The sequence below is a fragment of the Phragmites australis genome, chromosome 15 (assembly GCF_958298935.1).
Source record: "Phragmites australis chromosome 15, lpPhrAust1.1, whole genome shotgun sequence".
In the NCBI taxonomy this organism is placed as follows: domain Eukaryota; kingdom Viridiplantae; phylum Streptophyta; class Magnoliopsida; order Poales; family Poaceae; genus Phragmites; species Phragmites australis.
Genome location: NC_084935.1, coordinates 9,309,263 through 9,324,561, shown reverse-complemented (window position 1 = coordinate 9,324,561; position 15,299 = coordinate 9,309,263). Strand labels below are relative to the sequence as shown.

General features: G+C 43.8%; 1 protein-coding gene and 1 long non-coding RNA gene across 6 annotated transcripts; both read right to left on the bottom strand.

The window, feature by feature from the left end:
* Positions 1-2,945: 2,945 nt before the first annotated feature.
* LOC133892027 (uncharacterized) lies at positions 2,946-8,266 on the bottom strand. 5 transcript variants are annotated; one of them, XR_009904343.1, is made up of 9 exons: positions 7,616-8,266; positions 6,118-6,173; positions 5,500-5,579; positions 5,204-5,267; positions 3,797-5,130; positions 3,651-3,725; positions 3,495-3,578; positions 3,355-3,417; positions 2,946-3,276 (listed from the first exon to the last, which is right to left on the bottom strand). It is a non-coding gene; the product is annotated as an uncharacterized LOC133892027 (long non-coding RNA). The 5 variants fall into 5 exon arrangements; XR_009904339.1 differs by having other exon boundaries at positions 3,797-5,267; XR_009904341.1 differs by having other exon boundaries at positions 3,495-3,566; positions 3,797-5,267.
* A 2,180-nt stretch (positions 8,267-10,446) lies between these two features.
* LOC133893300 (AAA-ATPase At3g50940-like) lies at positions 10,447-12,089 on the bottom strand. The gene has a single exon (XM_062334296.1). The coding sequence runs from the start codon at positions 12,064-12,066 to the stop codon at positions 10,534-10,536; it is 1,533 nt and encodes a 510-aa protein (XP_062190280.1). The 5' UTR covers positions 12,067-12,089; the 3' UTR covers positions 10,447-10,533.
* Positions 12,090-15,299: the final 3,210 nt, after the last annotated feature.

The window sequence follows — 15,299 nt, the reverse complement described above, 5'->3', positions numbered from 1 at the left end:
GGAGGCTTCATCCCACATAATCAGTGATGCCGCCTGTAGAAGCTTAGTCGTCCCACTCTACTTTGTGACACTACAGAAACCCCATCGTCAATGCTCAGAGGTATCTTGAATCGCAAGTGCGCGGTTCTTCCTCCGGGCATTATAGAAGTGGCAACACTAGACGTAGCCATCGCCATGGTGATCTTCCCCTGATCGCGGACCGTCGCAAGCAGTGCCTTGTAAATAAAAGTCTTTCTCGTGCCTCCCGAGCCATCAACGAAGAATAGGCCTCCTTCGCCGCTGTCAACTGCGGCTAGAATGTCGGCGTAGGTGACCCTCTGCTCGACATTGAAGGGGTCAGATAAGGATGTGTGCTCATGTTCCACACTGATCATAGACTCCTCGAATATCTCCCTGGCATATCATTTGCTATGTCAAGTGCCTAATTGATCTCAAGAAGAGGAAACGATCTTATATCCTTCTCCATCGACTGCAGCATGTTCCTAACATCTATCAAAACCTTCCGCTCGACTGTGTGTATGCATTGATCGATGCAACAGTAGTCATCCGACATTGCCTCAAGGTGTTTGTTCCAAAGGCCATGCACGTCGCTGGGCTCACAAAATACCAATATTGTTGCAAAGAGCCTTCAAAGCGATGATGGCATCTAGAACAACTCGACCTCCGTGAGGCACTCGTCCAGCGTATTATCTGCCTCAATCAGACCCCTTCTCTCCGCGGCATCACGGAAGGATGATAAGATCTCACCATCAACTGTCCTCAGGTCCCCATAGGATGTGGCGCCCGTCACATGGTTCAGGAGAACCTGAAGGTAGTAGCGTTCCCCCTCGGCCGAATGGGCCGTCACAATTCTACCAACTTGTCCACCATGTTTCCTCGGTTGCCAAAACTTTCTATTTTTCCCTGTTTTCCAAGTAAACCACTTGGGAAAGTCACGATAGAGGATGCTTCTTGCTTGCTCGTGTACTCTGTTTGCCTCGAAGTACTCTGTCAGCATTGACTTCTCAACATCATCACGGTTAAGCATCTCCTGTATGTCATGTCCCCTCGATACGAAACCATGTGCATGTTCGGGAGATGAAGTTGTAGTTGTATCAAAGGTGGAGAGTTCTTTCTCAAGTCAAAGCTGTATATCCTCTACAAGGCTTCCGGGGGGTAACCCATCTCACCTCCCTGTATTGCTTGATCTCATCGATGTCATTGTTGCCGGCCTCGTTCCCAGATACTGACGCCTAGTCGTGGCCCTTGTATATGTACTTGAACAAGTACTTGACAGCCTTTATGCTCGAGTAGACCTCAACATTGATGTGGCAGTTGAACAGCCGCAAGAGGTAAGGGTTGTAAGGGACGACCCACCTGTTGTCTAGCTAGCATTTTTGAACCGTTGCATGGCAACCATCATCGCATCTCCTGTACACCAGGTAGGAGTTCTTGCCTTGCATGGTAGCTGCATTGAAAGGACGTGGATAATGGTTCTTGCATGACCCACGATCCTTTGTGCATGGGTACAGTGAGTTTAGCACACCACAAGGGCCATGCATCATGTGTTTGACGACCATCTTGTATAGCTCTGAGTACTTGTGCTTGTTCGGTAGCTCGGCGGATATGATACAATCATACTGCTCCGGACACACGAGCTTGTACTTGCCCTGCATGATCAGCAGGAAGTGGGCGTGCGGCAATCCCCTCTTCTAGAACTCCACAACATAGACATAGGCCTGGACCTTACCGAGCATGTGCTTCTCAAGCAATTGTTTCTTTAGTTCCTCGAGCTTTGGCCTGAAAACACGCACGACGAGATCCGGACGATCATGAGGTATCTGGCCATGCTCGAGCTCACGCGTGATCTCTTCCCAGTTAGGGTTGCAGGTCATCGTGAGGAAGACGTTCATCTTCCCATACTTTCGCACCAATGCCATAGCATCCATGCACCGACGCCTCCTATCTCGGGGTCCTCCGATAAACGATGTAGCCAGCACGGTTCATTTACCGACCGCGTCCGCCCTGCTCTCTCCAGCATTAATGTTGTCCACCAAGCCTTGATAAAGGTCCGCCCTTATCTTCTTCTGATGATTTCATATGTAGTCTAGCCGCGAACTCTTGATCTTGATGTAAGTATCTACCGCGAACTACGGGAAAAGACGCTAGCCGAACAGTATCGGGTTGAATATCTCTAACCTCATTTGGAATTTGCAGCAGTAGTAGTCCCTCACAGAGACGCACAGCCTGCTATTTGAATTTGCGCAGAGCGTAGGACGACAGATATTAGTGAGAGATATAAACAAATGCAAAGGCAAAACCCGCGGTAAAAACATTAATTGTACGGGAATACCAACCTGGATCCACGTTATTGTTACCACGAGCCGCACGAGCCGCCCTAACCGCATCCATGGATACACCAACCTTTGGGATATCAAGATGCCAGCTATTTTTGCCTCTCGAGAAGAAGAGAGGGTACGACAGGGGGTCATAACTTGCATGATACGGCCGGATGCCATACGTCTCATTTTTGTTCCCATGCAGGATAATGATACAGTCGAAGTTTTCTCGTTGCTCGTTGCCCTCGACCCACATGGCTGCCACCTCTAAAGTGAGTGGTACGTTATACGTCCTCTGGTCGAGCCTATTCTCAAGATATAGTGTCACACGGTAATCCTCAAGGTCTTCGATCTGTTCCATGCCCCTGAATTGCTGAGAGTATGGGTTGTCACAAAGTATGCCAACCAGCCTCGCGATGACTTCTTGGTCTTGCCGGTATTGCTTCTCACGGCATCGCCGATACCGGTGCTATAGACTTGGGTTGTCATCATAAAAGTACATCTCTAGATGCTGGGGGTCCAAGCCATTAGTTCCAAATGAATGTATGTTATGGTAAATTTGTTCATGGGCTTGAAACGTGTAGATATCTGCTTGCCATGTTGGTGGTCTTGTTGTCAAGACGACAGTAAAGAGAAGTGAATGAGAAATAGCTATTAAAGAACCTAATGCTATCCCGAAAATACTTGGCATCCGAATCTGCGCTTGACCATAGCCTCATAAGTTCGAGTGGTGTATCTGGATTAGACAGACTGATCTTTCCGTTACGACAGCAGAACCCCTTAGGCTCACACTCGAACTTCTTCGCATCACATAATTCACAGTACGGTTGGGGCTTAAGCACGTGCGTGCTTTGGGGTATGTTGCTATACACGTGGTTGTACGGATCGGGGACGCTTGAGACGGCGACAGTGGAATCGTCAGCTTCATCAAATTCGACATCCTCGTCATTATCCCCATCTGAAGAGATTTAGCATCAAGGGGTTAGAGGAGACTTAGTATGATACTAACAAGGAATGTGACCGGTGTAAAAAGTACCTTAAACAACGAACATGTAGTCCTCCTCGTCTGTGTCCCCTTCGAATATGACTTCATCATCACCTGTGGAACATTACAGTAAATAGTGGTTCCTTTTGTACTATATTTCAAATGTAAACAAATACAACCAGGAATCTTACCGTCATCATTAATGAATGATTGTGTTTGAGGCATTGCGACGGTGGCAAGTTGGGAGGTTGAAAAGGGATTTTCTATCAAAGGAACTTGAGTAGGCATACATTAGCATACATTTCGTACTAGAATATGGGCAAAATGTACACGGATAAGAGCATTACCGTTATTCACAATGTCTGACTGTGTTAGAGGCTCCACAACATTGTTGTCTTGTGTGTCGTCAATAGGATCTACTCCTGACACGTGAGAAGATCTCATGTCTCATCTAGTGGTGAAGAGTGTGTTACGACGAGCTAGCAATGATTACCTTTCACCTGGTGTTACACGCTTTCTATGTGATTGTTGACATGTATTCATATCCCGGATCTCCACCTCCATAGGGGAACCTTCCACAACAAGTCTAAGAGAGTCACCAGTAACTACGGATCCATTGGGGGCAGAGGTGCTAAGAGAAAGGGGCATATCTGATAGGCTATAAAAAGGGTTCTCTATTGCAATGGCATCTTTACTCGGAGTGTTGCGTAGGAAGGTGTGTCGTGCATTTTTACGACCTTTCTCTACCTGTTTCTGGTCGGGTGTTATATTTGCACAACGCACACACCGACGATCACTTCTTGCTTTCTTCTGCTCAAGTGTAAAATTTGCATAATATGCCCTATGAATTTCACATCTTGCTTCAATTTGCTCATTTAATAATTCTTGTATATGAGCACGCTCTTTCCTATCACATGGAAAATGACATGTGATGAGGGCAAGCATGTGTTTAGTGTGAGCTTCAAATTTGCATCATGGTTATACATATATATTATATATCCAAATATGGAATGAATGCTATATATATACTCATGAACAATACATATGGAACAAACCCATGATGTCAGCTTATTTATTATCTTTTTATTCATTATGTAATATTGGGACTAATCCCACTAAACAAGGAGGTAGAATGCGGAGAAATCACCTTATGCAATATGGGCTTTTTTAGATGCAGTATGCATAAACAGCTTGCTGCAAAGGGGCTCAAGAATGATTCACCTATGAACATAATCTAAGAATTTATTGTTCTGAATGCTCTATGTACCATCAGTTAGTTATCATTCCAAGCCATGTTTTAGAATATACATGTAACTGAAAGATAAGCTTAAGTAATGTTCGTGATGCCTTCTTGGTCCTGTTTTAGAATAGGAACATATAGCCTCTCGATTATATCATTTCGACAAAGCAATCGGTACTTTTTTCAGGTGACGTATTTTCCTTGTTGCATCTGATGACTCCCTCTAAAAGCGATGTGACTTTGACATACAATTAGGAGAGCAGGACTGCTAAGGACGTTGGAGATGCCTACATACATAGTGAACCAAAATTGATACATTGATATAGAACCAGCAAAGTCTAACCTTGCATACAACGGTGAGTTGTGTGATTCCTATATGTAAAGTATCTACTTGTTGTTGTTGACATTGGCAAGGGTAGCTCAATCTTCTTTTGATGACGGGCTTTACGACGTTTTTTCAGTAACGCTTCTTTTTGCTCGGTAGACATTTGGGCATATCGCTCCCTTTCCCTTTGCCTCTTTCTTTCTTTTTTTGGGATCTACGATTGGTGATTGTGCTCCGGATGTAACTGATCCGTTTACGCCATCTAAAAATACAAAAGACATGTAGACGGGGACTATTAGAAGGGACCTTTACTAACATAGGTTGATAAACATTACTACTGGATGTGTTGGTGAGGTCTTGGAATGAAGTGCGCCCCCTAGTTCGCTTCGAAGATGCCATCTGCGAGGAAGACCCACCATTAAACGTTATAGTTAACAGCAATGGGTGCTAATCTGAGCATCAATCTGAACCCTGCAGGAAGCTATTCGATCATCCTGAAAACCAACTCTGTTGTCAAACTGGTAAGCTAATTTGACAAACAAAATCCTGGTATATCTTTATCTATTGTCTATTATGAGATAGGTAACAATTGGATGATAAGCTCGAAGTTATACTGAAGGAAAGGGTTTACCTGACAAACAAACTATACAGCACTTTGCTCTATGATCAGCAGGAAATTAGCATAGAGATGTACGCTACTATCAGGGCAACCTTCAATTGGAAAAGGAAATTATAATGTTACAAAAAGATTATCCAGATAACCATACATGGAAAAGGATTCAGCACCAAGGGAAAAAAAGGAAACATAAGGCATATTTTTTTGCTGGAATAGGAGTCTCTATTCCAGATGACATATAACATCATCCATAGATGATGGCTGGATAACAAAATTCATCAGTAGTACCATGGCCACAACTCATGTGTTTAACAATCTCAGATAAAGACATACTGTGTTAGTTCGATAATGACTTGTGTTTAGATGATATATAGAGGCACCTCTTTTGTCAAACTGGTAAGCTATTTTGACAAATAAAATCTTGATATAAATGGCATTTGAAGTTACCACGCAAAAATTTATAACTATGAAACATGGGAACTAAAAATGCCATGACGCGACTACACGAGATGTCCAATTCAATTTCTCTAGTGGCAACACAATGCATCATCTGTACGATGTCATATGTGATTCATAGGAGAACCCAAAAGTGCATAACAAATCAAAAGCATCTAGGATTATTTTGATGGATACCTGTGCTACTCCAGACTTTTAGAACGGAACTCAAGCAGTCCTTTAGTCTGTAATATCTGCAAATAAAAAAAAATACTCCATGAGGCATCTAATAAACAAAATCCAGGGTCTGAAGCTAACTGAAGTGTGTTGCATCTGAAATATCTGCATAGAAACTTGTAGAAGAACAGCTAAATTTTCTTTATGACAAAAAAAAAGGAAAAAGGAAGAAAGAAAGGCATTAAAAACTTCAAAGATGGTTATAACTAAACAAAAGGAAACTGCAACAAATTTAGAGATTAAAGCAGAGTAAGGCTTGCTTCACAGAAATATATTAGCTGAAACATCATATTTTTTACAACTGAAATCCAAAAGAAACTGGCTTGAACATTATGAATACACATGATATCTACAAACTCTACTAAAGTTAGATGGAAAAACAATTAGTTAGTGTAGTAATCTGCCCTGATCAGTTATCTTTTTTTAACAAAACAGGAGGGGATGATACATCAGTGTTCACATTTCATGTATGAAATTTCGAAAGATAATGAGTACCACATAATGGTACTTGACGGGAGACAGAAATTCAGTCTGGGCAATGAGACAGTAAACGAAACACATGTACATCACAGCAATAAGAAAACAATTCAGAACAGAAGTCCTACCTCCATATTTAGTTATCTTTTTTTTTAACAAAACAGGAAGGGATGAACTTACTGAATTTTCATTTATAAAAGGTATTTACAAAGCAACAATCAAGAGAGAAGTCATTCCAAGTTCAAAATATGCATATATTGATAGAAGCCAATTTCAGTCTGGGCAATGAGACAGTAAAGGAAACACATGTACATCGCAGCAATAAGAAAACAACTCAGAAAAATAAGTCCTACCTCCATATTTAGTTCAGTTTTTTTATCTTCCAGAGAGATAGCATTACTCTTTCAAGCCAATTTTAGGATCAAGTTGTCAAGTTAATAGTACCAAGCTAGCAAAATATGCATCTCTGCCTGCCCTGCACAAACTAAGCTCCCAGTCTTGCCAGTGGAAGCCCAGCTCCGAAACTGACTCCGTAGAGGTGTCCGAGAGGCACTTGGCTGCAGAGCTACCGCCAGCACTCTTCTTTGATTCCTCCTCTTCCGAATCGGCCAATACATTTACATATTGGGCTAAGGAACTCAAACGGTAAGGTAACATATGATAAAAAAAAATTAGGACTTACTTTAGCGATTTGTACACAAACAACCATTAAAAGATACTCTATCCTCACTATACCGAGAACCACCACCTATGCACACGGCTATTCCAATTCTTAGCAAATGTAGGGCCTATTACTTTAGCGATTACTTAGAGCACAGAATGTCATATCAGATCGACATATTCATTACAAAATAAACCACCGAACAAAAATTATCAAGAAAAGAACAACCACGTCCACGGGAAACAATTGACATCTCAGTACCCTTTTATTGCAAATTTGGTGCACAACGAATTTAATTCCAATGAACTACCACAACCATACCTGTGCCGATGGTGTGCGGGCGCGTGGGGAAGAGTTTGGTGTCGGCGGCGTTGGAGTGCTTAGGTTTGGCCAGGGTGCAGGAGTTGGAGCAGGCGTGCTTGCAGTCGGGGCCCGGGGAGAAGGAGGTGGAGTCGGGGAGGCGGACGGTGAGGTGGAGTCGGGGAGTCGAAGAGCAGATCGGATGCTGTGGAACACTCAATAGATGGAGCTCCACTTCATCTCCAGGGAAGCACGCAATCCTATCTACGCCCCATAAATTTATGGGTCAGCGGCACGGCAGCGGCGAGCTCGGCGCGCTCGGCGGGGGCCTCCATGTCGATCGGCGGGGGCCTCCATGTCGAGGTGCAGGCAGCCGTCGAGTAGTTCGTCGCCCTCCACGCCACGCTTTCCCCCGCCACAGTGATCACCGACACGCTCCACAAGCCTGCCGCCTCTGCGGCCTCGCCAGGCCGTTCGATGGCCAGCAACACCGGGGAAGGGGTGGTCATGGTAGAGGAGTTGAGGTGGAGGAGACGGAAGCGATTGGCGACGCGGACGGAGCAGCGTAACTCAGGGGGGATCGGTGCGTGACTCAGGGGATCGGTTACCAGGGGAATTAGCGGAAGGAATAGCATGATTAGGGGGATCGGGGTCGACGAGGCGAAGCGAATGTGGGAAAGTTGGGGCAGGGCCCACGGTGCCGATTCGTGGGACCAGAACGGGAAGGCAGAACGCTGGTTAGTTTGAGTAACACTACGGATATTTTAAGTAGTAGAGATATTATATTATTATTTTTAAAATGAACTAATAGATTCATTTTTAAGATTACAAAATTATTATATTAATTAAAAAAATCTAAATCACTCATTGTTATAAATATATAACAATCTAGATTGAATAAAAAGTTCATATCAAATATGTTTGATAAATATCTAAATTCTAAATTAAAATTATGAAAAATTAGCAGTTTGATTTCCATACGGTTTAAAAAGCAAATATCTAAATAAAGAGTCCAAATAGAATAAAATTAATAATAATTGAAATTAAAGTTGGAATAGGAAAAAAAGATCCATATCAAATAGTCTTAAAAAAATCAAATACCTAAGTAAAGAGTACATGTAAAATACAATTAATTAATAGCTACAATTAATATTAAAAATTAATGAAAAAAATTAAAATTCTTACTAACATAATAGATTAAGAAACACTACGTAGCTCAAGGTCGTCACATCAAACAGTCGGCAAGCAATACACAACACGCAGGCATGAAAAAACTTATTCTGATTTTGATTGGGCTGCTTACACATAACACATGATTTTAGCAGTCAATCAAAACGTATATGAATTAAACCAATATATATATACGATTCGGTACATATTTGGAGTATAAATAATTTGGTAAAAATACAAAAATCTCCCCTAAAAATCACTTGGATTTTGACTTCCTCACATAAGTTGTTTTATTGCAAAAAAAAACCCCAAAGGTTCAGCTTTGTTGAAAAACACTCTAAAAAATTCAAAATAATTTTGAAAAATCACAAAAAATTGTAAAAAAAAAAACTAGAGATAATTCTAAGACCTTGTGTGATTTTTTTTAAATAATATCCTTTGCATCATATTTCATGGAGAGTAAGTTTGAAAAAAAAGAAAAAACGTGCAGCTCATTTATTAATTCGAGTTAAATGCATAGTTAATTATTTACTAATCCAAAAATTATGAAACCAATTTTTTTAGTCTTCTTACATGATCATCTATCTTCTAAAAATACATGGAATCTTGAAATTACCGTAACGTGCAGGATTGAGTAAATGTGTTACAGATAGATTAATTCATAACTAATCCATAACACCCCAAAATTAGTGAAACCACTTTTATTAGTTTACTTAAACAATAATTTGTGTAGGAAAAATAATGGTATACATGACAAAGTTAAAATAACACGAGTTAATAAATGAGCTGCACATTTTTCTTTTTTTCTAAACTTCCTCTCCATGAAATATGATGCAAAGGATATTATTTTTGAAAAAAAAATCAGAGAAGGTCTTAGAATTGTCTCTAGTTTTTTTAGAATTTTTTTATGATTTTTTTAATTTTTTTTGAATTTTGAGAGGTTTTTTGCAACAAAGCCAAATTTTTTTGGGGGGGGGGGGGGGGTGCGGTTTGCAACAAACAACTTCTGGGAAAAAGATAAAATCCAAGTAATTTTTAGAGGGTTTTGTATTTCTCCCAAATAATTTTCTCTTCCACTAACATAATTTTTATCTCTTCTCCTAATTTTATACGTTTTGTAACTAAATAACACTAATATCATTAAAAAAAAAGCTAAAGAGACTAATTGTTAATACAAAATTATTATGATAAAATATTGTAACAAGATTAGCCATGTTACCGCTTGCTAAGTATGACGTAGGTTATTTTCACCCCTCGTCTGGTGCCTTTAAATTGCCTTTCAATTCAATGTGGCTGTGTTGGCGTATGTGCAAAGTAGAATCTCACGATGAAATACATGTTCACAAGGTCCCATCATGTCATGTCCGCATGATATGATGTCTCCTTCGGCTTAGCGTACACTCTAGCGTGGTGCTTGTGAGGAAAATTAAAAATTGCAAAGAAACTCAGCTGCAAAGTGCTGCTCACTAAGCTTCCTTTGGAACGGTGGAAAAATGTAGAAATTTTGAAGGATTCAGTTCCTATAGAAAAATTCCTATGAAGCCCTTTAAAGCAAAGGATTGGACTTTACAAAATCCTATGACAGTCCTATGTAATGGTTTGATGCATCGAAATTTTAGAGGATTCGTAGCATTAGGTCTAACCTTATGGCAAAAATCCTTTTTGTCTATTTCTCATCTAATTCCTGCTCAGCCGGCCAGCAACACAAAAGGCAACAATGGAAAGACTTGATTATTCCTTAATGCGTACGTAGTAATTCATTCTCATGTCTAAATTCTAACCACTCGATCTCCTCCAGAAATTCTAATGTCGTTCTTGTCCTCTGTTTCTTCTTTCCTTGTCCTCCGTCTCTTCTCCCGCAGGAAATCTGAAAGCACCCGGAGCGCCACGTCGACGTCCTCGCTCCGCAGCAGCATTTCCGACACCTCTGCCGGTGTCACCTCCACCTCCGTGAGCACTTCTTCGATCTCCAGGAACAGCGGGTGGTCCACGACGAGGAAGTAGTTCCGTGCTAGCGTCCTGAACGCCTCCCAGCCGCAGTAGCCCATGTAGACGTGCATGTCCATGCGGCCCGGCCGCAGCAGTGCCGGGTCGAGGCGGTCCTTATAGTTGGTGGTGAAGACGAAGATGCGCTCCTCGCCGCTCGTCGACCACAGCCCGTCGATGAAGTTGAGCAGCCCGGACAGAGTTATGTTCTGCTGGTGGTCGGCTCCCGACCGGCGGTACATTTTACCCTGTGGGCCGTCGTCTGAGGAGTCAGACGAGTAATCCGTGTCGAGGCCGTCTTCCCGCTCCGACGCCTTTCGGTTCTTGCCGTAGCCGTCTTCCCTCGACGCGGCGTCGAAGCAGCAGTCGATGTCCTCGATGACGAGGATGGACTTGTTGGGCATGGAGGTGAGCAGCCACTGCAGCGTCGAGTTTGAGTGTACCGCGGAGAGGTCGAGGTCGTAGAGGTTGAAGCGGAGGTAGTTTGCTATGGCGGCGACAAGGCTCGACTTGCCGGTGCCCGGTGGGCCGTAGAGCAGGTACCCGCGCTTCCACGCCTTGCCGATCCGCCGGTAGTAGTCCTTGCGCTCCAAGAACCGATCGAGGTCGGCGAGGACGGACTGCTTCAGCTCCGGGTCCATGGCGAGCGTGTCGAACGTGGCCGGGTGCTGGTGGCTGCTGCCGCGCCACGACCCCGTCTCGCTCGAGAAGATCTTGAGGGCGCGCTCCCGCTGCCGCGCCTCCTCCACCTTCGCCGTTATGAAAGGGATGTATCTGCCAAGCGCCATGTCCGTGTGCTCCGCGTCGAAGCTGAGCTCCAGCGACGCATCCCTGAAGCGGCCGTCCGACGCCGGCTTGACAGACTCCCACGTGAACTCCACGCCCTCGAAGACGTCGGTCATCGAGCCACCGACCTCCATGGACAGGACCTGCCCGCCGCCGCCACCTCCATCGTCGCCGTTGCCTCCGCCGCGGCGGCTGAGGCATATCCGACTCATGGCGTGTGGGTCGATCCTGGTGGCCAGGTACGCGCGCGCGTCCGCATAGAACCCGTTGTCGAAGCGGCTTTCTTCCTCGCGCTGCTTGATGACGATGGTGCGGTGCTCCGGCGCCGCGTGGGGCCGGCCGCGCAACAGGAGGGACGCGGCCCACCTCGCCGCGGCGCGCAACTCGTCCGGTAGTAGCTCCCGCGCCATACCGCGCGCCAGCACGGAGTACGCGGTCACCGTCGCCGCAGCGGCCACGGCCTTCTTGTAGGCGTCCACCGCCTTCCCGTAGGACTGCGACGACACCGGCACCATCGACGACAGATCCATCACTTGGCTACCTAGTTCACCAGGCTAGCTTGTAGCTGAAAAAATATGAAGCGTAGTCACCCTTACGGGCCGCATCTGCATGTTTATATAGGCTAGGGAAACACCCAACGTGATCAATAGAGACTCTAATGGGTTGTTTCGGATTTAGATATATAATCTATCTCAAACTCCTATACGGTTTGAACTGCAATTTTCTAGTAAAATATTATTTTTATATAAAAATTTGATGTGTAAGCATTTGTTTTCTCCGGCCTGTGGGTCGCAGTGTTATCTTACACGAACACCTGTGTCCGAATTCAACTCAGATTTGGATGTCTAATTTGCTAAAGAAAATTATGGCGCGCGAAATACAATTCAAAATCTCATATATGTGTCGAAATCTGATACAGGTGTCGAAATCTGACTCGAATTCGAAATACTCAATTCCGCAAAAAAAATTAGACACAAGTATTGAACCCTACTCTTCTCTCCTCGTGTGTGATTCCCCTTACCCTCGGTCCCTCCCCCTCACGTCATGCAATGGATCTGTTAGCCTTACCCTCACGTATATACATACACGACGAGCTCGCTCCTGGCCACCGTCGCCCGCTACATTAGCCCCGACGAGCCCACGGTCCTTCGCCATGCATGATAAAGAAAGTGGTCATCGGGAGTCCTGTGCGCGTCCGGCGGCGTGCGCGTCACCTGCCAAGATTTCTCTCCATATTGTATCCAAGTGCATGGTACCTTCCACTTCCATCCAGGATTGGGGCAGGGAGCCGAATCACCTTGCGGATGGGAGATCGATGTCAAGCAACAGGATGGAGGCTTCTCTGGAAAACCACTACTACACGAGAGGCGACTAGCAGATTAGACGTGCTAGAAGCATCCCTGAAAACCACAACATGGGGTTGGCTTTGCAGATTATAGCTCTGATCTGCGGTCATTGCCTTCAGAAAATAATCTTTAATAGTGAAGAAGGATACATATGTGCCGGTGTTCTAAGCATGAGGATGTTCTTGTCCACGCCGTGATCACCAGGCTGAGCGCTCCGCGAGGAGGTCGATCACGGACCACACGCGGGTCGGCGCGTAGCCGTTGTTGTCTTGTTGACGGGCCCCTTGGCTTCCTTCACGGGCTGCACTAGCCTCACACCGCAGCGCGAGCCAAGCAGCTCCGCCGCCGTCGACTCAGCGCACCCGAACATGAAGCTGTGTGCCGTAGTAGCCCTTGGGGATCAAGCTCCCGCTCTACAAGCCGTCGAATGTCCACGTTGAATAGGACCTTCACGCTGGGGACTGGACCCATGCGCGCCGTTTATTGAGCCGGAGGACGCGCGCCACCATGAAACGGTGAGCAATACAGGAGCAGGAGCCAGCAGCGCCGCGCGGCGAGGAGGCTTGGAGCCCGGCCGGCGGTGGTATCGTACTTGATCTGGATGCGTCAGTGAGACGCGCAGCGGGCACCGCGGTCTTGGAAGGGCGCGATGGGGTCGCCGCCTGCGTCAGTAGCGACTCTGGTGGCGTGTGCCCACCAGGAAGGAAAAACAATTCTGCGAAATTTCGGCAAAAAAATCTGAAATTTCGTTTCTATCAGTAGGATCTGGTAAAAAAAAGGTACCGGCCAAATAATTTCAGCCGAATTTGATGTCCTGCCGCCAAGCCCGTCCGTGACCGCCTTTGACCTGTCTAAATTGGCATTTTATTCCCCACCTGCCCCCCTCGCGCCGCCGCTGTTTCCAGCCCACACCCCCACCGACGCAGACGACAACGAGGACCTCTTCCGCAAGGTCAACACGTGGCACGCCCGCCTCTAAAAAACCTACTAATACATATACTTGTTAATCTTTGTCCTGGCTTCAATAGCTCTTTCATGTATTGCATTTATGGGACCTACTAATACATATATTTCATATACATATTAGTCACATTAACTACGTAGTTATTAATCATCAAAATCACATACATACTCTAAGAGGATCATGTTTGCTACAATATCCCCTTTTTAATGATCGATGACAATACAACCAAAGCAAGTGACAAATAAAGAATGATATCAATTTTAAATTGCACAAAGTCTTACCATTTTTCTTTGATACATATTTTTACCACTTAGTCCCCCTTTTTTTTTTTCTCCCCCTTTCTCCATCACTACTATCTCCTTTAATCGACCCATGCAAGAGTTCTTCTTTTGTCAACCTTGGCATCTCTAGGCATCTTGCTTCCTTACTTGTTCTCCTCTAGACATGTCAAGCCATCTTGCAACTTGCATCTTGCTTTGGTTATCAAAATTCTCCTTATTTGTTAACAATTTTCAAAAAAGCTACAAACACATGTTAAATTTAAGGAAAAATATCAGAGCACATGGGAGAGATCTTCATGAACTATGATCGAATAAACCAATACCAATTGTAGGGATTCAATTCAAAGATACGGTACCAATTGAAATGAAAACACATAGATCATAATTCACGAAACTCACATAATATGATCTAAACTCCCCCTATGTGCGTGCATACATATGATGAAAGAGAAACATATGCACAACAAGATAATATATCAAGATAGAAAGTTTAAGACATATTATGCATTGAGGTAGCTAAAAAGAACAAATGAATTGACAATAATATCAATTAATAAATAAGCATTGCATACCTCCGGGGACTTGTAGATTACTTCATAAGACTATAAAAGATATCACTTATAACATATGTTAGTTTTAAAATTACAACCCATAGGATATACTCCCCTAAAAGAGTGCATACAAGTGTTGAATACTTGTGATAGACATGCACTTATTTTTGACAACAATGGAGATTTATCATATAGATTGGATCATGGCATATAAAGGATATCAATTGTAGAAATATGTCATGTAAAGAACCTATAACTAATAAACCATATATGTTGCTCATGAGTTAGAGAGAAATACAAGCAACCTACCATATGAAAAACCTACACTAGGCATTGCAAGAAAATAAAATATACACGTACAATCCTAGATAAGGCAAAAGTACTAGATGCAAAACAAAATGCATGAACACAAATCTAACTATCATTATCTCTTTTATCTTTGAATGAGGATTTGGGTATATGATGATCAAGATCTTCATCAATGTGCCCAATTTTGTACATTTTGCTTCTTTACTTGAATCTTCACTACATCTTATGCGCCAAGTCTCCAAATCCCCAATGTCGACCCGTGAAATTCAAGTCTTCTTTGCATTCCAAACCGAGTGGAGCCCCTTTATGTTA

Coding starts and splice junctions, on each gene's coding strand:
- LOC133893300 (XM_062334296.1), bottom strand. CDS start 12,066: ATGGATCTGTCGTCGATGGTGCCGGTGTCGTCGCAGTCCTACGGGAAG.